General features: G+C 39.3%; 1 protein-coding gene across 5 annotated transcripts in view; it reads left to right on the top strand.

Moving 5' to 3' along the window:
- The window catches only part of SH3PXD2A (SH3 and PX domains 2A), a 303341-nt gene that overhangs the window by 185799 nt on the left and 95478 nt on the right, over window positions 1–22064 (top strand). For 2 of the 5 annotated variants that reach the window (XM_070752798.1, XM_070752796.1), the window contains exon 7: window positions 17178–17222. The exons of the other annotated variants lie outside the window; for them this stretch is intronic. In XM_070752798.1, the coding sequence (XP_070608899.1) occupies window positions 17178–17222 (45 nt within the window). The remainder of the gene's footprint in view (window positions 1–17177; window positions 17223–22064) is intronic. 5 annotated transcript variants of the gene reach the window in all.

Consider the following 22064-nt stretch of genomic DNA (forward strand, 5'->3'; position numbering starts at 1 on the left):
AAATAAAAATATAGTCACATGATCGTGGCATACTGTAACTGATCCAACGGTGAGTTGCTCCCGTTTCGGCCTGTTTCTACGTGCGAACTAGTAGCAATGGGTTTTAGAACCCACGACTGAATTGATTATATATGGACCAGTTGACATTGCCCAAAATGCAATAACATACCTGGGGAAGGGGGGAGAGCAGCCATCAGAAGTTTGAACCCAGGTCATAAGTAGCCTGAGAAAGTCCATTGTAACTTTGAATGATCGACCTGTCATAAATCGAGGACTATCTGTACTATGTAGGTTAGCTGCCTCCTGGGTGATTTGATTGCTCAGAGATACTCATTTAGGACTGATACCTGTACTCATACCTTGCATTGCGTAGCTGAACCAGTTGTTGCTTCCTAGAATATGGGGGTGGGGCTGTTTCTAGATAAAGTGAATAGTAATCATTGGACAGGGAGTCACTACTCACAGTCGCTCATGCCCTCATCACCTCGAGGTTCGATTACTGCAACACTCTCTACATGGGGCTACCTCTGAAAAGTGTTCAGAAACTTCAGATCGTGCAGAACGCGGCCGCGAGAGACATCGTGGGGCTTCCTAGATTCGCCCACATTTCTGCAACACTCCGTGGCCTGCATTGGCTGCCGATCAGTTTCAGGTCACAATTCAAAGTGTTGGTTTTGACCTTTAAAGCCCTGCATGGCATTGGACCAGAGTACCTCCGGAACCGCTTGCTACTGCACGAATCCCAGCGACCGATAAAGTCCCACAGAGTTGGCCTTCTCCGGGTCCTGTCGACCAAACAATGTCATTTGGCGGGCCCCAGGGGAAGAGCCTTCTATGTGGCAGCCCCAGCCCTCTGTAATCAACTCCCCCCGGGAGATTAGAACTGCCCCCACACTCCTTGTCTTTCGTAAATTACTCAAGACTCATCTATACCGCCAGGCACCTTTCCCTCAGGCTTTTTAAAAATATATATATTTATGTTTGGGTATGTATATGTTGTTTGCTTTTTTAAATATGATAGGGTTTTATGTGCTTTTTAATATTAGATTTTTGCTGGAATATTGTTTTTATTATTGTTGTGAGCCGCCCCGAGTCTTCGGAGAGGGGCGGCATACAAATCTAATAAATTGGAATTGAATTGAATTGAAACCACTGCAGTCAACAGGTGAAAAATCTAGAATAAAACACAGAAGAAATTAAAAGAAATTAAACAAACCTAATCTTTTTGCTTTGTGCACTTTTCTGAGAAATCTCAGCTTCATTTGAATTGACTGCAGAGCAGCATGCTGGAAGGCAGGCTTAGGGAGAAGGTATGTGCTTTCTGCAAAGATTTGGCAGCTGAAATTCTTTCTGGCAGTCTTCTCTACTGAAATATTTTCCTTTCTGTGTGATATTTCTTAAATCTGGCTTGCATCATTTGAAAACCTTAATTTATTTTTATGAACTGTCAGTGCATGATATGATTTTTGCAAGGTTCATACCTCACTGGCAAGTGTGCTAATGCCAACTAACTCTTCATAGTACTGTTGTGAACTGTTCATATCCTGCTAAAGTTTTTCTTTGCCAAGGACCTTCTAACTTCACTAGTTAAGTTTGGACAAATGCTCCATAGTTTGCAGGCAGTTTAATAATAGCTTCAAGACAGGCTGCTTTATCCTATTCCAAGGAGGAGTGTGTTAACTCTGAAATGCAGTAGTAAATATTAATATTGACTAAATATGGACTCCCCAGTTGATCTTTCTGAACAGTGATTGATGCAATTTTTTTGTGGGCCTTCAAAAAGATAGGATATACAATTGGAACAAAGGACTGCTTGCAAACTGTATTTCATCAGTCCTCCTCACTGAAAACTTTATAAACTCCCCTTTTCGAAATGTGTTCTCAATTAAAGTGTTAGATTTCGATCTTTCAACTGAAAATGGAAAAAAGAGAGGTACATAGTTTTATAATTATGAGCAGTGTATGTATGTATGTATGTATGTATGTACAGTATGTATGTATGTATGTATGTATGTATTTTTGTATGTGTATGTACACACACACACACACACACACACACAAGGAAGCTTACACAAAAATGATAAAAATTAACAGAATCAAGTCATAAATTCACAATTTAAGAACTCTGGAATATTTGCAGTCTACTCTTCCCTCTTTAGTAATAGTAATTGCATTACATCAGAATTCTGTTTCACCATAGTCTGAAGAATTATGATCTTCAAGCTATACTGATCTTGGATAAATTGAGTCAATTTTGACTGTAATGAGAAAATTAAGGTGTGAGGAACTGGCGACCTGTGAACTGGCATACAGAAAATTGGTCTTTTTGGACTATCCCATGTTCTAACATATATACATATAGGACGTCACTTCAGTTTAGACCAGTTTAAATGCAACCCATTTTGCTCTGGATTCAATGGAGATTTTTGCTTGGCTATCCCAAGCTATGGCTTTCCCTCACCCTATGCAAAGTAGTCACAAATAGATATAAACAGAAAGCTATACAAGTGAAGTTGGTGTGGTTAATAGCCAGGCATGGATGGGCACGCTCTCAGATCAAAAGTGCACTGTGTGTCCTGTCAAGAAGTTTGCCTAAGTTTGCCCATACACTACCCAGATCCAAAGGTTTTGATAATAAGCAAATTCTCTCCAGCAGGTTAGAAAGTTCATCATTTACTTCTATGGTCCACACATACTATGTTCTCCCTTTTCTGTAAGTTTCAGCAGCTTTCCCAATAGAAGAATGTGTGGGAATGAACATCAATTGCTTCCCTTTCAGAGCAGGGGGAAAATGGTAGTCCTGATCCTGCAAGTCACTTCTTTTCTGGACTGAACCAAAAATGTAAACTCAACTAATTGTAGTGTATTCAGCAAGTCATTTTAAAACATGCTTAGACACTAAACATCACTTTAGCGTGCACACAGATGTAAAAATAAGGATGTACTGCATATACCGAGTCTGAGTAGGTTTTATTAAATTTATTTGGCCACTCATCTCACATACATGACTCTGGATGGCTAACAATATTAAGAACAGTAAAAGCATATACAAGAAAATGATTCTCACAGTAGCTGAGATAAATCATACAACATCGGTCAGCCCAACCAGGAAACAGACTCTTAACTAGAAGTGGGTATGCTAACACTCAAAACAGACATGTCAGCCTGCCTCTTATGTTTAATAAATCTACCACAGATGTAACTTTACAAAGAGTCTCTACAAATGATTTGCTAGATTAAGTGCTGTAAGCAAAATGCTTATGAATTATGAATTATAATACTGCATAATTAAAACGTTGTGAAAATTACATGAATCTCAGGTGTGGTTAAAGTAAGGGAAAGGGTCAAATCTTTTAAGAAGAATGACGCTGCAAAACCTTTGGTTCGATACCTCACCAGTCCTAATTGGCTATAGAGTCAATATGTGGAAGAATAACTTCAATAGATGAATGTATTTGTTCATTTATATTATTTTATTTTATATTATTTATATGCCACCCCTCTCTGAGGACTTGGGGCAGCTATTTTTTTTTTCATTTGCTTACATTAAAATTCCCATGTTTTATTATTTACACAACTGGAGCAAAACCACAATAAAACTCTTGTGGGAAGGCTTCTGAGAACATCCATCAATATCCCCTGAGGTTCATCTCCCCCCCCCCCCCCAAATTAGTGGATAAAAGCAATTCAATTCAATTCAATTCAATTTATTAGATTTTTATGCCGCCCCTCTCCGAAGACTCGGGGTGGCTCACAATAGAATAAAAACAGTATAACAATGGAACAAATCTAATAATAAAATATATAAAAACCTCAGCAATTAAAAACCATACAGCACATAAACATCAAACATGAAATATAATAAGCCTGGGGGAGATGTCTTAGTTCCCCCATGCCTGGCGATATAGGTGGGTCTTAAGTAACTTGCAAAAGACAAGGAGGGTGGGGGCCGTTCAAATCTCCGAGGGAGGTTGATTCCAGAGGGCTGGGGCTGCCACAGAGAAGGCTCTTCTCCTGGGGCCCGCCAAACGACATTGAAATGGAGTCTCTGCTGGACCCTACAAGAATCTGTCCAGGCACAAATTGTGTAAAAATTCCCAAAAAAGTTCCCTTTCCAGAACTGCCTCTGAGAACGTTTGTAAGACATGAACGTAAGAAGAACCCAATTCTAGCAGAGGGGAAAAAAGGAGGAGAGGTAGATTGTTGGGGATGTCCGACAGACTATCATGATATTCATTGGTTTCATCCTGTGCTTGATTAGCATTTTAATAAATTTATAATCTTTCAATTCCTTTAAAAAAAAGATGGAGATCCTAAGGAAGCAAATTACTATCCTAGAAGGCATGGGCCAACGCTTAGGGTGTTTTCATTTTTGCTTTAAAGAAAGCTTTTTCCGTGGCCTTTATAAATGTCATCTCCAATTGGTAAACTGGAATGACGGGATTTGTCAGATTTTCTTATACCAGGTTACCTCTCGGACAAGATGTGCTTGGAAGATTATTTTTGTAGAAATGCAAGAATGGCCCCTCTGCGAGAACAGTCACTTCTGAACTACACTCTAAAAGGGAATTGGACTAGTTTTAAATTTGGTAAAATCTGTACTTCAGCTAGTGGAAATTTGGGGAACAAAATGCTGCACATGATCAGATCAACCAGTGCAGCTGCCAGAACAGAAATAAGCACATGCATACTTTATTAAATAACAGGCTAAGAATCTGGATTTTGTTGGCCCAGCCAAGAATGTGGTATCTTAGCAATCTATATATTAGTAAGGTACATTTGCAGAGACTCCAATCAGCTAAGTGATACTGTCTGGTTGTAAGCCAAGATTTTCCCCCTTCAACCCTCTCCCCTTTAGCAGGCATTTAGCTCTTGCCAAAGTTCCTGTATTTTCCTCCTAGCCTGCATAGCTGTAAATGTTATTGATGGCAATGAAGTTATCCAGGCTTTCTGCAGCATACAGCTGTAGCACTTAGACCCTTAAAATAGTGGTGTTACAGCTCCTTGAAATCTGCATATGTGTTGTTTTAATATAGCAGCCATATGAAGAGGGGGGTAGGCAGGCTGGGGGTTGTAGTTTGTCTTGAGTACCTAAGCCTGCCTCTCCCAGATCTAGACTAACCTCCCTCAGACAAAACAAAATAATCCTATAGATGCCTGGTGTCTTAAATAAGATCAGGGTGGGTCCCCTCCACCTCCTTTGGAGGATTAAGGGCAAATATGTTATACAAAAAAACATATCTGTGGTAATTTTCAGCTTTAATTTCCTGGACTAAGAGGCTCTGTTTCTAAGGAAGGAAGGACATGCCTGAAAAATCAATTATAATAATGCAGAATATGCCTAAATTTATGCAAATGTGTGTAATTCTTCTTTCAAATTACAGTCTGGAAAGATGGTTCTTTGGGAAAAGGAAAAATTTTGTATTACATATGATTAGTTCTGAAGCATGATTCAGTTACATAAATACAAAATGTAAATATTTTCAAACAATTTGCATGCGTAAGAGGTAGTGCAAAATTAGGCAATTCTAATTTTTTAATTTTTTTCTATGTGGCATGTTCAAAGTGGGATCTGATAGGTTTATGAAGTGGCAGCATGGTTATTTGTTTCACGTGGAAACACAAAAAGGGTTTCTAATTAAAATTAAATATTAAAATTAATTAAATAAATTAAATATTTGCTTCATTATTGCTTTTGTGACATTTTAATTTTCTTGCCATTCTGATCTGAAAGATATAAAAGCTCTTTAATATAAAGCTAGTAACACCATGAATGTTTTTTAAAGATGAAAAGTTGTCTTCTGCAGACACTTATTTATTTATTTATTTATTTATTTATTTATTTATTTATTTATTTATTTATTCCGATTTCTATGCCGCCCTATCCCGAAGGACTCAGGGCGGTTTACCATAAACAATATAAATACAATACAATAAAAAGAGGTCGAATATAAAATCTAAAACAATAAAACCCTCATTAAAAAAAACATGATAGAACAGTCACAACCAGTGTTCCCTCTAATTTTTTTGGGGGGTGGGCGGAAAAGTATAGTGTCTGAGCAGCAGTCCCTTCGGGACTGGGTGGCACAGAAATAATAAATAAATAAACAAACAAACAAACAAATAAAAAATCCACCCTGTTTTGCCTCAGAGAATTTCAAAATAAAATACTGTACTGTGTATCTATAACAGTGAGCTCATAATCAGGCAACTCTATCAATATCAAAATGCCACTTAAATAGTTGAGCTAGTTTCAAACTAGATTTTGATTTTCTTTCTCTCTTCCTTACTCCCATTCTTTTTCTTTCTCTTTTCCTTCCTCTCTTTTTTCTATCTGCTTCTCTCTCTTCCTCTCTTCCTCTCTCTCTCCTTCCCTCTCACTCTTTCCCTCTCGGCTTCTGGGCAGGTTTGGAAAACTCTGAGTTGATGATGATTTTTAAGTGAGCGATTGCTCACTGCTCAGCTTAGAGGGAACTATGGTCACAACAACATGCATGCATACCATTCATACGATTTGTCCATGATAGTTGTTAGTTTATGGCTCCAAGGCATGCTGGCAAAGCCAGGTCTTTGTGGCCTTATGGAAGGCCAGTAGGGTGGGAGCAGTATGGACATCCGGTGTGGTGGGGAGTTGATTCCATAGAGCCTGGATGGCAACAGAGAAGGCCCTCCCCTGCAGTCCCACCAACTTGCATTGCTTAGTCAATGGGACCTGGAGGAGGCCAACTTATTGTGCTCTTATTGGTCTCTGGGAGGTATTCAGCAATAATACAGGTAGTCCTCATCTTACAATACTTTCTTCAGTAACCAAACTTACACAGCACTGAAAAAAGTGACTGTTCATACTTACAACCATTGCAGCATCTCCCTGACCATGAGATTAATATTCAGATGCTTGGCAATTGACTCACAGTTATGATGGTTGATGTGTCCCAGGTCATGTGATCCCCTTTTGTGATCTTCTGACAAGCAAAGTCAATGGGAAAGCTAGATTCACTTAACAACTCTATTACTAAGTTAACTGCAGTGATTCACTTAATGACTGCAGCAAGAAAGGTCGTAAAATGGGGCAAAACTCACCTAATAAATGTTTTGCTTAGCAACATAAATTCTGGGTGCAATTTTGGTTGCAAGTTGAGGGTTACCTGTAACAATGTTTTTAAACAGTTTCAAACTTCATTTCCATATTGCAGAAGACACAGAAGTAACATAAATTCTTTTTAGGCTATGGAAACCAACCAATGAATGATTGGGTAGATGTATTGTATTCGGCGGAAGGTTGGCAGTCGTAGGCCAAGTGCAACCCCTGAGTCTCCAGAACCCATTCTAGCATTACGGCTAAAAAGTCAGCACTATTGTTCCTCAGCACCTTTCAGCCTATAATGTGACCTTGGAAATAAACTTAACATTCCTACCAAAATGAAAAAAATACTTTCACTCCCCAACAAAGAAGAAAACCCTGACTAGTCTAGCTATACTTTGGTCCTTGCTCACTTTTCCATATATGAAGCTCAGTTTATGTTTATTTATGTTTATTTAGATTTGTATGCCGCCCCTCTCCGCAGACTCGGGGCGGCTCACAACAAAGTGAAAAACAATTTACAACAAATCTAAATTTCTACTAAAAACATTTAAAAAACCCCATTTTCTAAACACACATACATACACACATACCATTTATAAATTGTATATGCCCGGGGGAGATGTCTTAGTTCCCCCATGCCTGACGACACAGGTGGGTCTTAAGGAGCTTACGAAAGGCAAGGAGAGTAGGGGCAGTTCTAATCTCCAGGGAGGGTTGGTTCCAGAGGGCTGGGGCCGCCACAGAGAAGGCTCTTCCCCTGGGGCCCGCCAACCGACATTGTTTAGTTGACGGGACCCGGAGAAGGCCCACTCTGTGGGACCTAATCGGTCACTGGGATTCGTGCGGCAGCAGGAGGTCTCGGAGATATTCTGGTCCAGTGCCGACCATTTAGCAGAAGTGTCTAAGAGATAATGTCACTTGAGTAGTTTTTACTTAGCTTGTGGTTTGTAGATCAAGATTTGTTGAAATAGCTTCCCCTGTGGGAACTGCCATTTCCATTTATCTGATGATAAGACATCATGCTAGGGTTTGTTTCAGCCATTGTTTTCTAGGTTTTGTGGGCATGGCAAAATTCACATGGCCTAATCACTTAACCCCCAAAACTTTACCCTTAGACTATCCACTGTTGACCTCTCCCGATTCCTAAGAGGTCAGTAAGGGGTGTGCATAAGTGCACCAGAATGCCTTCCGTCCCCGTCCTAGTTTTTCTCTTTTACTAGTATCATGTATGTAAATATTATTATATCTTTGTATACCACCATTGCGTACTTGACAAAACAAACAAACAAATAAATAAAATAATAAAATAATCCATTGGTGTCAAAGTTGATTGTGTCATGTGACATATCTCGATATCTTTTTGCCTTTGTGGAGCTGGGGTGGGTGTGGCCTATGTGTGACACATCCAGCCTGCAGACCGCCAGTTTGACATCCATGGTCTAATTTGGTTTTGCCTCTTTGAAAGTGAATTTTAAAAACCCACATTAAATAATTGGTTTTGAAATATAGAAACATAGAAACATAGAAGTCTGATGGCAGAAAAAGACCTCATGGTCCATCTAGTCTGCCCTTATACTATTTTCTGTATTTTATCTTAGGATGGATATATGTTTATCCCAGGCATGTTTAAATTCAGTTACTGTGGATTTATCTACCACGTCTGCTGGAAGTTTGTTCCAAGGATCTACTACTCTTTCAGTAAAATAATATTTTCTCATGTTGCTTTTGATCTTTCCCCCAACTAACTTCAGATTGTGTCCCCTTGTTCTTGTGTTCACTTTCCTATTAAAAACACTTCCCTCCTGGACCTTATTTAACCCTTTAATATATTTAAATGTTTCGACCATGTCCCCCCTTTTCCTTCTGTCCTCCAGACTATACAGACTGAGTTCATTAAGTCTTTCCTGATACGTTTTATGCTTAAGACCTTCCACCATTCTTGTAGCCCGTCTTTGGACCCGTTCAATTTTGTCAATATCTTTTTGTAGGTGAGGTCTCCAGAACTGAACACAGTATTCCAAATGTGGTCTCACCAGCATTCTATATAGCGGGATCATAATCTCCCTCTTCCTGCTTGTTATACCTCTAGCTATGCAGCCAAGCATCCTACTTGCTTTCCCTACCGCCTGAGTGCACTGTTCACCCATTTTGAGACTGTCAGAAATCACTACCCCTAAATCCTTTTCTTTTGAAGTATTTGCTAACACAGAACTGCCAATACAATACTCAGATTGAGGATTCCTTTTCCCCAAGTGCATTATTTTACATTTGGAAACATTAAACTGCAGTTTCCATTGCTTTGACCATTTATCTAGTAAAGCTAAATCATTTACCATATTACAGACGCCTCCAGGAATATCAACCCTATTGCACACTTTAGAGTCATCGGCAAATAGGCAAACCTTCCTTACCAAACCTTCCCCTATGTCACTCACAAACATATTAAAAAGAATAGGACCCAGAACAGACCCTTGTGGCACACCGCTTGTAACCTGACTCTGCTCAGAATACTCGCCATTAACAATAACTCTTTGATGTCTACGCTTCAGCCAGCTGCAAATCCATTGAACTATCCAGGGATTAAGTCCAATCTTCACTAATTTATCTATCAGCTCTTTATGTGGAACCGTATCAAAGGCTTTGCTGAAGTCCAGGTAGGCAATATCCACGGCACCACCTTCATCCAACACCTTTGTGACATTGTCAAAGAAATCAATGAGATTAGTCTGACATGATTTGCCTTCAGTAAAGCCATGCTGATTTGGGTCCAATAAGTTATTGTTTTTTAGGTGCTGATTTGTCCTCTTTTTGAGTAGAGTCTCCATCATTTTAACTACAACTGATGTCAAGCTAACTGGCCTGTAGTTACCAGCTTCTTCTCTACTGCCCTTCTTGTGAATAGGCACAACACTGGCCATTCTCCAATCCTCAGGAACTTCTCCTGTTAACAAGGATTGGTTAAACAAATCAGTCAAGGGGGTAGTAATGACAGATCTGAGTTCTTTAAGAACTCTGAGGTGGATGCCATCGGGACCCATTGCCTTATTTATCTTTAATCGTTCAAGTTCTTCTAAGACATCGGCTTCTAAGATCACTGGAGCTGAATCCGTACAGCTGGAAGCAATGCTGTATCCCTCTATAGTATTATTTTGTAAGGTGTCTTTTGAGAAAACTGAACAGAAGTAGCTATTGAAATGGTCAGCGATCTCCTTATTCCCATTAATGCATGTATTATTCCCGGTACTAAGCTTCGTGATGCCGCAGTTTTTCTTCTTCTTATCACTAATATATCTGAAGAAGGTTTTATCCCCCTTCTTTACAGATTTGGCAATTTCTTCCTCTTTTGAGGCTTTAGCAGCATATATTATCTGTTTCGCCTCCTTCTGTCTCATTTTATACACCTCCCTATCAGCTATACTTCCAGACACTTTATACCTCCTATAGGCAGCCTTTTTTTCATTGACTATAGCCCTTACATCATTGCTAAACCATAGCGGTTTCTTCTTCCTTTTACTTTTAGTTATTTGTCTTACGTACAGTCCAGTGGCTTTTAAGATGGCCTTTTTTAATACAGTCCACTGGGTTCTCGCTCCTGCCATTTTATCCTTCCCCTTTAATTCATTATCTAAATATTCCCCCATTGCATTAAAATTTGTTTTTCTGAAATCCAATACTTTGGTTGCATTATAGGATTGCTCACAATGAGTTTTTACATCAAACCACAAACATAGATGGTCACTGCAACCTAAATTTTCTCCCACCTTGACCTCTGAAACCCAATTCCCATTCGTAAAAACTAAATCTAGAATATTCTCCCCTCTAGTTGGTGTCTTAACCAGCTGTGCCAGAGCTGCTCCTGTAAAGGCCTCTACTATATTCTTACTTTTGCATGTAAGGGCAGTGGGGATATTCCAGTCAACATCAGGCATGTTGAAATCACCCATAACCACAATATCTCCCTTTACTGCCATTTGGGTAATTTCATCCACCATCTTGTTGTCATATTCCTCGGATTGCCCTGATGTGTCAGTTCAGATGTGTCAGTTCAGCTAATAATATAGGAGAGAATATGAAAACTGCATAGAATGTATTTTACTTTTTTATTATTTTGTAACCCTTTTTTATTATTTTGTAACCCGGAATGGTTGTGATAATCCTGATACTATGTAATACGTAATCCAAGTATTTTCATTTATATAACCAACTGGATTATATTTAATTTAATTTAATTAATTTAATAATTTATTTATAAGCCACCCAACTCCTGCCAGACTCTGGGTGGCATACAATATTTTAAAACAATGTAATGCAATAAAAAACCCCAAATAAATCATTTGTATCCATTGCCGGAGCTAGATGGTATAACCCATTGGCCCCAGGCCTGCTCGCAAAGCCATTTTTTCATGGCCTTTCGGAGGATGGGGACCTCAGGGGGCAGTTGGTTCTTCTAGTAAAATGATGAAGTAAAACAGAATTACTTGAGGAATCCAGATTAGAACCCGAGTAAGGAGTCCAGTTGAATGGTGGATTCATTTGCATTTCTGTTCTTTCATTGGCACTGCATAAAGTGTTTGCAGTATAAACTGCAAAATAACTAGACCAGTTTGGTATAGTGGTTAAGGTGCTGATCTAGGAACCAAGATGCTATGAGTTGGGGGACTTTGGATCAATCACTATGCTCAACTTATCTCACAAGATTATTGGGTAAATAGGAGAGTAAAGAATTATTACTGTATGTTCACTGTAATAAACTATAATAAAGGCAGAATAAAAATAAACGATACAAAAGTGATTCAACAGCTCATTATGTTGCATGAGATTTTTCGTAGTTGTGTTACAAATGCACACAGATCACAGGGATTTGTATTATTATTGCAGTGTATCATATTATTGCAGTGCATATCTCATCATTCTTTGCGACGGAGGTGGAATGAGAACACGACACAAAGAGCTGGAAGAAACGGGTCACTTTATTGTTTAACATTAAAATAACTGAGTATTAACTCATAATCAGGACCTGCAGAGGCCAATCATAAAAGTGGGGCGGAAATTCCTGATGTTAACCTTCCTAGGCAACTATTGGCGTAGCTCCTTGCCGATCAAGGTGAGGGGTCAAACCCATCACCATGTTCTAGGCCACGCCCACAAGGCATGTAGGAGGGGCTCACCCTTCCATCCCCATCAAAGGAAAGGGTCAGGTGAGTCCCAAGGGCATCCCACCTCCAATTGCTCAGGCAGGTCACCGCCCAGAGTTCCTGGCGAGAGACCGCCCATCACCTCCCAAAAGATGCCCTAAAGGAGAACACGCAGTTGCTACTGCTGCCCTTTTCTGCCCCTTACCTGCCAGACCCCAGTGACCAAAGGGATAAGCCAATTGTAACCAGATTGAGACTAAAGTGTGCCACACCCCCTAACCAGTCCATCCTCACTCTCCAGTATGAAGTAGGCGAAAAAACGGCCGCAACGAAGGTTGAAACCGCAAAAAATTCCTATTTGGGCCCTGAAAAGGCGACTCCTAGAAGCACACTACAAAATAGAGGAGGGCGGGCAGGTGTTCGCTCCTGGGATGACAGCCAGGGCAAAAAGGAGCCCCCCCCACTCACGCAGCCCTATTTATAGGGCTCACAGGGCACGCCCCCAGCTGTCAAAAGAAACTTCGGTTGGTTGCCTTGTCGGGTGATCAGCACGCCCTTGGCTGTCAGAATAGCTTCAGTTGCTGCAACGCCTGCTGTCAGGCAAGCAGCCGCGCCCCCTGGCCCAGCCAAAACCTTGGCTGGTTGCCAGGGGCGACAGGGAGATCATGCGCTATCTCGCGCGATCTTCCCATGCCGGCAACGAGCCAGGAGAGCGTCTTCTCTTCTGGCCCCCTCACAACTCCAGCAAGCCGTTTAAATGGCTGGCTGTTCATTTCTCCTCCTTTCCTTCCTTGTAGCTATCTGTATTCCCTTCCTTTTCTGCCCAGCAGGCTGTTAAGAAAATAACAAATTACTTTTAGCAAGTTCTGAAACTATTCTTCTACTTCTGGATTCTTTCTGACCAATGAAATAAGCAGAGTGCTGCCTGCAGGATGCCCATCTCTTTTTTTGAGGTTGAGAACAATTAGAATATGTATGGTTGTCATGCTATTTTTAAAAAATGAAACCCTTTGAAGTAATGCTAAACAGATGTTTAAAGCTGAAATATGCTAGCTGTCTTTCCTCTTCAGAAGCACTCTTATTTTTTAACTCTTATTTCTGTCTAGTGCTATCAGATGAGTTTGGGGAGGGGAGGTGGTCTGCTAAATTTACCAGAGGCAAATGTATCTTTTCATTGGAAATCTACAACATACTCTGCCAGGTACTCACTTCTCAGTTCCTAACTCCTTCCGTTGGGAGCTGTTTGTATGGTTTTGCTTCAGTTACTATTGATGGAGCATGTGCAAAAGGAGAAAGATGCTTCATTTAAAAATTTACAACCAGTTACCATTCAGGGCAATCTGATTAAATGGCAAATCTGTGAAAAACCTGTTTACACTTCAGCTGTTCTTGCAAAATGCAGTTTAAGGTTCAGTTTCCTTTTCCTTTTTTCTCTAAATTCTCTTTCTGAAGTAGGTCAGTTGAATTCTATTTTAAAAACTATGTGTTGTGCCACTGCAAGAGCATATGGTTCCAATATAGCTTAAGCCTTAGGCATTTTCCTATTCCAGATATTTTTCATCGGTGCCAGTTTTTTTGGTTTTTTTTCATTATTGTTTTGGCAGAGATGTTAGAAGTAGTTGGGGAGTGCTGTGAATCTGCCCGTGCCCTCCCCAGCTTGCAATTATTTTGTGTCTTTATTTCATTATATTGTCACCTCAATTTCTCTTTATCCAAAAGCACAACACATTATGTAATGTTGGGTTTAGTGTTTTAACTGCTCTTCATGAATTCCTTCCAAGTATACCTTTATAAATATAAGAATATGGTAGAATAGGTAGCATATAGGTAGAATATTCCAGGTAGAATAGATGTCTATTCAAAAATTTGTCTTTTACCCAAGACACTGGATTTTGTGAGCAAACCAGTAATATCCAAAAAAAAGTGCAGTATTTAACCTTATACCGGTAATAACCCCTCTATGAAGGAGATGAATGGATGGATGATAAATAATTTCTGAGATGACTGCTAAGATATGTTTGTAAAAATCATACTAACTCCTATTCAGACCAGGATCAAATAGAACATATTGAATAATAAAGCACTTAATTAGATTTTTTTTTTAGATGATACTTTATCTGAGGAGTGAAAATTAAACAAAGACCACTTCCTTTTATAACCAAAAATGGTTGCAAACCATGACCATAAGATAACATGCCACCCTCAAGATTTCAGTGTGGCTTTCAGAATGTTGCAAAAATTTATATCAAATTTTAATTTTTAAGGAGACAGAAGGAAGAAATGATCTGACACATAGAAAGTATATCGTATACCTGTATTTAATTGTAGTTTACCTTAAATAAATTCTAAATTAAATTAGATTGCGCTGGAATCTAACTAGTCTTTATAAAAGATCAGAATCTTGTCCTGGTCTTTTACAATTTTGGAAATGTGTCCTCTGATCTGCTCTCAAAGATCAAGTAAGGTTCTTGAACTGAAAAAGGATACATTCTTCTGTATTAGTGACTGTATTCAGAAAATGCTGCCAACCTCACCTTCCAACTACACAAAAGCCAAACAATAACCATTTTGCATCTCGGCCTCACTGCAGCCCTAGCACCACTTCTATCATGTAAAAAAAGCCACATCAGGCTATTCCCCAAGGTGTGAGCCTTGGGAAATGGTGCAAGTGGCCCCACAGTCCAGTTCTATCAAGGATCTGCCACCTGCCACTTGTCTTCACGCAGATGTCTTTTCAGTTGGCAGGCCCTTGAGGCCTACCTGAGCTACTCTAGGTCTGATGAAGTCTTCATAAAGTTGCCCAAAGAGTTATAGTGCTCTTCTGCAGCTTCTGAAAACCTCATGAAAGTTCTTCCCATTCTCACGTTTTGGAGGTTCAGGAGGCCTCCAGAAAGCCTGGCCCTCTCGTGTGACTTCCAGATGGTCCAGAGGCTGCATGAGAGCACATCCCATTCTTGCATCGTTACCACAGCCTCCGAAACACACACACCCAAACAAGAATGGAGCGTTCTTTTGAGATTAGTTATCAGGCATTTATAAATACTGCAGTGTCATGAAAGATGAGACATGCGACATTTGACATATGTGTCAAGGGTTTGCCATCACTTGATCAAATATTTCAGTTCTATAATTCTTAATCAAAAAACATGTGATTGAGGAAATGTTCAGATTTTGCTTAGAAAATGGAAATTCTGAAAAACAGGATTGTAATATTTTTGTTCCACTTGAAATGAAGCACTGAAAGGGAATCTTTGTCACAGAGTCATCCCCACTTTTCTTTCTTTCTTTCTTTCTTTCTTTCTTTCTTTCTTTCTTTCTTTCTTTCCTACACAAAGTTCAAGTGATGAGTCCTGCTTCGTGCTTGCAGAAAGTCTCTGTATACCGTTAGCTTTGAATCATTTTACTACAAGTGATTTATGCTTTGATTTATGCTTTGATGTATCTGGAAATGTCTGTAGAATTTATATCTGATTCCTTCACAGCCCAATTTTAAAACAATATGTGTTAATATAATAGTGAAAAGTTGCATTACTACTTTTGTATTTGTACTGCTGTTTCACCATCCTAAAAGCTGGCATGGAGACAAATCAGAGATTTGATGGGGTCCTTTCAGACCCACATTAAAATGTCATTATGGACCATATGTAAATTATAAATTGTGTACTTATAGTTATATAGATTTTTTAACATTTTATCTACTGTACGATAGTAAGATTTCATCAATAAATTGAGCGGAAAAGTCATACACATCATTAAGATAATCACAAGTTTGTTGTGAAAAAAAAAAATATTTTTTTAGACCACAGTTCTGAGCTTATACCACCCATCACATTGTCAGGTGACTGTTAACAGAAATAAAAATACAGTGGTACCTCTACTTAAGAACTTAATTCGTTCCGTGACCAGGTTCTTAAATAGAAAAGTTGGTAAGTAGAAGCATTTTTTCCCATAGGAATCAATGTAAAAGCAAATAATGCATGCAAACCTATTAGGAAAGAAATAAAAGCTTGGAATTTGGGTGGGAGGAGGAGGAAGAAGAAGAGGAGGAGGGAGAGAGTCGCTGCTGAAGGAAGAAGGTGAGGTGAGGAGAATCAAAAAAATCCAAAACATTAAGGCTTAAAAGAAAAAAAAAGAGGGACTCTGAGGCGGCGAGGAAAAGCATGCACCTCCCATACACCTGGTGCAAGGCTGCCTCCCATACATGCACCAGAGAGAGAAACCCAGGGGGAATGACAGGCAACTGGCCGGGTCTTCGTGCCGCTCTCAAATTTCCTGTGAAATTTTTCCGGCCTTGGGTTCTTAAGTAGAAAATGGTTCTTAAGAAGAGGCAAAAAAAAAATTGAACACCTGGTTCTTATCTAGAAAAGTTTTTAAGTAGAGGCGTTCTTATAAATACCACTGTATTTATATTTCCAATTTCTCAAAATAATGCTTTAAAAACAGTCGATTCTTTCTAATCAGTGCAATCATTTCAGAACTACTGTATAAATTGACAGTTCTAGCATTAGCTTACGATGAAATGAGTTGAAATGATTCACAAAACTCATGGGTTAGTGTCCATTCTTGTTATAAAACAGAGTAAATGTGTGGCCTTGTGCTAAAACGCTAAAATACCAGGGCCTTGCTTTATAAAAAGGTCAGTGGATGGTTTCAAGGTATTGCCACAAATGTGAATGATTTCATTGTTGTACAACAAACCTTCTGACTAAGAAAAAAGTCTACTGTAATCCTTATACTACCATGGGAACACCTTTTTATTAGCTGATGTTCTCCTTTAGAAATGTATTTTACTGTTTGCTTGCTGAGAGTTTAGTGCAGATAATTTCTCTGTATATATTCAAACAAATACAGAATTAAAATTATTCTGTATTTGCATGGTTACAAAACTGCTTCTCTCTATCTCTAATCCCTCTTTTGCTTTTCTTGTTTCTCTGCTGCTTCTTTTCTTGGCTCTGAAGTTTGGATGTCAAGCCTATCTGATTCTCCAAAGAAGGCTATAGCAGGTATTGCATTATTTCTGTGTGTAAAATTGTGTTTGCACTTTTCTGGGAATGTTACAACGATGCAAAAGAAAATTTAATGACAGTTGTAGGAACATTCTAGCAGGATTATTATTAATAACAACTGCAGCAGCAGCAACAACAACAACAACAACAACAGAGTTGGAAGGAACCATGGAGGTCTTCTAGTCCAACTCCCTGCTTAGGCAGGAAACCCTACACTACTTCAGACAGATGGTTATCCAACATCTGCTTAAAAACTTCCAGTGTTGGGGTATTCACAACTTCTGGAGGCAAGCTGTTCCACTGATCAACCATTCTGACTGTCAGGAAATTTCTCCTTAGTTCTAAGTTACTTCTCTCCTTGTTTAGTTTCCACACATTGCTTCTTACTTACTTATTTATTTATTTATTCATTCATTCATTCATTCATTCATTCATTCATTCATTCATTCATTCAATTTTTATGCCGCCCTTCTCCTTAGACTCAGGGCGGCTTACAACATGTTAGCAATAGCACTTTTTAACAGAGCCAGTGTATTGCCCCCACAATCCGGGTCCTCATTTTACCCACCTCGGAAGGATGGAAAGCTGAGTCAACCTTGAGCCGGTGATGAGATTTGAACCACTGACCTTCAGATCTACAGTCAGCTTCAGTGGCCTGCAGTACAGCACTCTACCTGCTGCGCCACCCCGGCTCATTGTTCTACCCTCAGGTGCTTTGGAAAATAGGTTGACTCCTTTTTCTTTGTGGCAACCCCTGAGATACTGGGACACTGCTATCATGTCCCCTCTGGTCCTTCTTTTCATTAAACTAGCCATGCCCAGTTCCTGCAACCGTTCTTCATATGTTTTAGCCTCCAATCCCCTAATCATCTTTGTCGTTCTCCTCTGCACTTTTTCTAGAGTCTCAACATCCTTTTTGCATCATGGTGACCAAAACTGAATGTAGTATTCCAAGTGTGGCCTTACCAAGGCCTTATAAAGTGGTATTAAAACATATAGGTAGCACATTTAATAATCATATCAACATTAGCTTTGTTGGCCTAACAGTACTTACAATCATACTAAAATATTAATGGTAATCCTTGATATACAACCATACTTATAGTGACCATTTGAAGTTACAATACTGAAAAAAGTTACTTATGGCCATTTTTACACATACAACCATTGAATTAGCCCTATGGTCACATGATCAAAATTTGAATGCCTAGCAACTGGCATGTATTTATGACAGTTGCAGTGGCTGTGTCATTTCTTCACCTTTTGAAATCTTCTGACAAGCACATTCAATGGGGAAGCTAGATTCTCTTAGCACCCCTGTTACTTAACAACTGCAAGTGATTTTATAACAATAGCAAGAAGAGTTGTAAAATGGGGCAAAACTCACTTAACAGCTGCCTTGCTTAGCCACAGATATTTTTGGCTCAATTGTGCTGTAAGTCAAGGATTACTTGTAGTCTGCCTTTAAAACTAAAAGTGAAGGTTACTTAGATTCACTAGACATACAACAGAAGAATCAGGTAGATTTTTTTTTCTAATTAATCTTTAATCAGACAGGTAAAACTATTATAATAATATTTATTTTAGATAAAGGTGACTCTGAAATCCAATAGCAGTACTGTATTGTTTTTAAATACATATTCTTGTTATATAATTTTAAAAAATGAAACATTTGCTGGAAACTGTCCACTGCCAATCACCTATCCAAATGAACATGTAGATTTTTTTTTTAAAGATAATAGAAGATGTTTTAAAAATACACTGCTCAAAAAAATAAAGGGAATGCCCAAATAACTCATTTTAGATCTGAATGAATGAAATGTTCTCATTGAATACTTTGTTCGGTACAAAGTTGAATATGCTGACAACAAAATGAACTTGATTGTCAATCAGTGTCGCTTCCTAAGTGGACAGTTTGATTTCATAGAAATTTGATTTACTTGGAGTTATATTCTGTTGTTTAAGTGTTTCCTTTATTTTTTTGATCAGTATGTATAAAATGGTTGTGGTCCTTTTAAGAAATCACAGGATTTGCTTGAAAATCTTCTTCAGATATTAAAGAAGGCATATACAAAAAGCTATCCTTGACTTCATTGTAACAATAGGGAAGATTTAGTAGACAAAATGAAAATAGCAGACGAAGACAAATGCTGGAATTCTTCATTGTAAGGGAAATTAAGGAGTCATTTTGACTCCTGTCAATTTCCCGGACAAATCCCTGCAGTTTCCTTAGTGAGATTTTGTATAGGATAATTAAGGAAGAGAACATTATACACTGGCCAGAGGAAGACCTCCATTTTTCAGCTAGTGCTTAGTTCCTTTCCTTTACAATCATAATGGACAAGAACTCTTCTACTCTGTGCAAAGTCCAATAATACTGCTAATTGTTGAGCCTATCACTACAGATTATTCCAGATAAATTGTTCCACCAACTCTAAAGCAACCACAAACCTCTTATTGCCCAGCCTTGCTTGGCTGAATGCCACTTGTATCTCCAGATCACACGAATAAAATCAAGTTGTGTAATTTTGAAAAATACACAGATGAAAATTGGTGGCGGTGGGGAGATGAAATAAATAATTTGAAGTAGTAGTTTGTAAGTTAAAAATCTACTTCTCTGAATCAAGATGTACTAACTGGAATATGTTGAGCAAATTCTAATGTTCTTTAATCGGGACAAAATGATCTGCTATGTTGACGCCAATAATATTATCAAATGATTCATTTTCTTCTTGAAAAATTGTTATTGCTTAATATTTCAATTTAGGCTGTGCTAGGATTTTGCTGATTTTCCAATCCTATCCAGTGCTTCTTAGTATCAAATACTAGCAGTTGTGGGTAACATAATATTTTTTTTTGCTGGCATCCTTATGTAAGGTAAAGGTTGTGGTTATGTAATGTAAAGGTAAAGTTTCCCCTCTTCAGCATTCAATACCATCATTCCAGACACTCTTCTTACTAAGCTGAACTGGTTAGCAGTACCTGAACTTACTTGTATATTCAGGATCATAAGCTTCCTAACAGACAGGAAGCAGCAGTGAAGTTAAATTGAATCACATCAGATACCTGTACCTGCGAGAGCAGTCATGGGCTTACCTAGGTATGCCCATGTTTCACCAACACTCCGCAGTCTGCATTGGCTGCCGATCAATTTCCGGTCACAATTCAAAGTGTTGGTTATGACCTTTAAAGCCCTTCATGGCACTGGACCAGAATATCTCCGAGATCGCCTTCTGCCGCATGAATCCCAGCGACCGATTTGGTCCCACAGAGTGGGCCTTCTCCGGGTCCCGTCAACTAAACAATGTCGGTTGGCGGGCCCCAGGGAAAGAGCCTTCTATGTGGTGGCCCCGACTCTCTTGAACCAACTCCCCCCAGAGATTAGAACTGCCCCTACTCTCCCTGCCTTCCGTAAACTCCTTAAAACCCACCTTTGCCGTCAGGCATGGGGGAACTGAAACACCTCCCCCGGGCATGTACAATTTATGCATGGTATGTTTGTGTGTGTGTTTGTTAGTAAATGGAGTTCTTTTTAAATCTTTTTAAATACATGTATTTCAAATTTATTTGGATTTGTCATGATTTGCTGTATCTTGCTGTGAGCCGCCCCGAGTCTGCGGAGAGGGGCGGCATACAAATCTAAATAATAAATAAATAATAAATAAATAAATTAGTACAGGGCCCTCCCAAGACTGTGTGCTCTCTCCACTTCTCTCTATATACCAATGACTGCATCTCTAACGATCCATATGTTAAATTACTGAAGTTCACAGATGACACAACAGTGATTGGACTCATTCTAGACAATGATTAATCCGCATACATACAGGAGTTTGAACAACTAGAAATGGTGGTAGACTTTAGGAGAAATCTAGTCATTCCTGGCTCTAGGGGGCAGTGCTCCTCTCTGATAGAAAGCCGAAGAGCCAGCACTATCCAAAGATGTCTCAATTGTCATGTGACTGGCATGACTAAAAGCCAAAGATGCATGGAACAGTGTCAACTTCCCACCAAAAATGGTCCCTATTTTTTTACTTGCATTTTTACATGCTTCCAAACTGCAAGGTTGGCAGCGGCTGGGACGAGTAACAGCAATTCACTCCTTTATGCGACATTAGGGATTCGAACCACCGAACTGTCGAGCTTTCTGACTGACAAGCTCAGCGTCTTAACCACTGAGCCACCACATTCCTATTGAAATTCTTATACAGTGATACCTCATCTTACAAACACCTCGTCATACAAACTTTTCGAGATACAAATTCTTTTTCTTGAATGGGGTCTCTTCTAACAAAAGGAACAACGAATTGCTAAAGAATACCGTATTTTTGGAGTCTAAGATATACCTTAGTTTTGGGCAAGGAAAATAGGGGGGAAATCTACTTCCTAAGTATTTATCTGGCTATTTTATCCCTTGGATAGGGCTGAAAGAATCTTTTTCAAAGGGAGTAGGAATGAAAGCAAGCCTGCAAAGACTTAGAGCTGGGGAAAAAACCTTCTCCAGAGGGAATAGGAAGCTGGGAAGATCAGTAGCACCTAGTTAGGGCTGAAAAAAAGAAGCTTAAAAAAACTAATCCAAAGTATAAGACGCACCCAATTTTTCAGCCTCTTTTAGGGAAAAAAAGGTGCAAACTATTTTCACCTTACAAACGCACCGCCACCACTGGGATGCCTCGCCTCCGGACTTCCGTTGCCAGCGAAGCACCTGTTTTTGTGCTGCTGGGATTCCCCTGAGGCTCCCCTCCATGGGAAACACCACCTCTGGGCTTCCGTGTTTTTGCAATGCTGCAGGGGAATCCCAGCAGCGCAAAAAATAGGTGCCTCGCTGGCAACGGAAGT

This window comes from Erythrolamprus reginae, chromosome 5, assembly GCF_031021105.1.
Source record: "Erythrolamprus reginae isolate rEryReg1 chromosome 5, rEryReg1.hap1, whole genome shotgun sequence".
In the NCBI taxonomy this organism is placed as follows: Eukaryota; Metazoa; Chordata; class Lepidosauria; order Squamata; family Dipsadidae; genus Erythrolamprus; species Erythrolamprus reginae.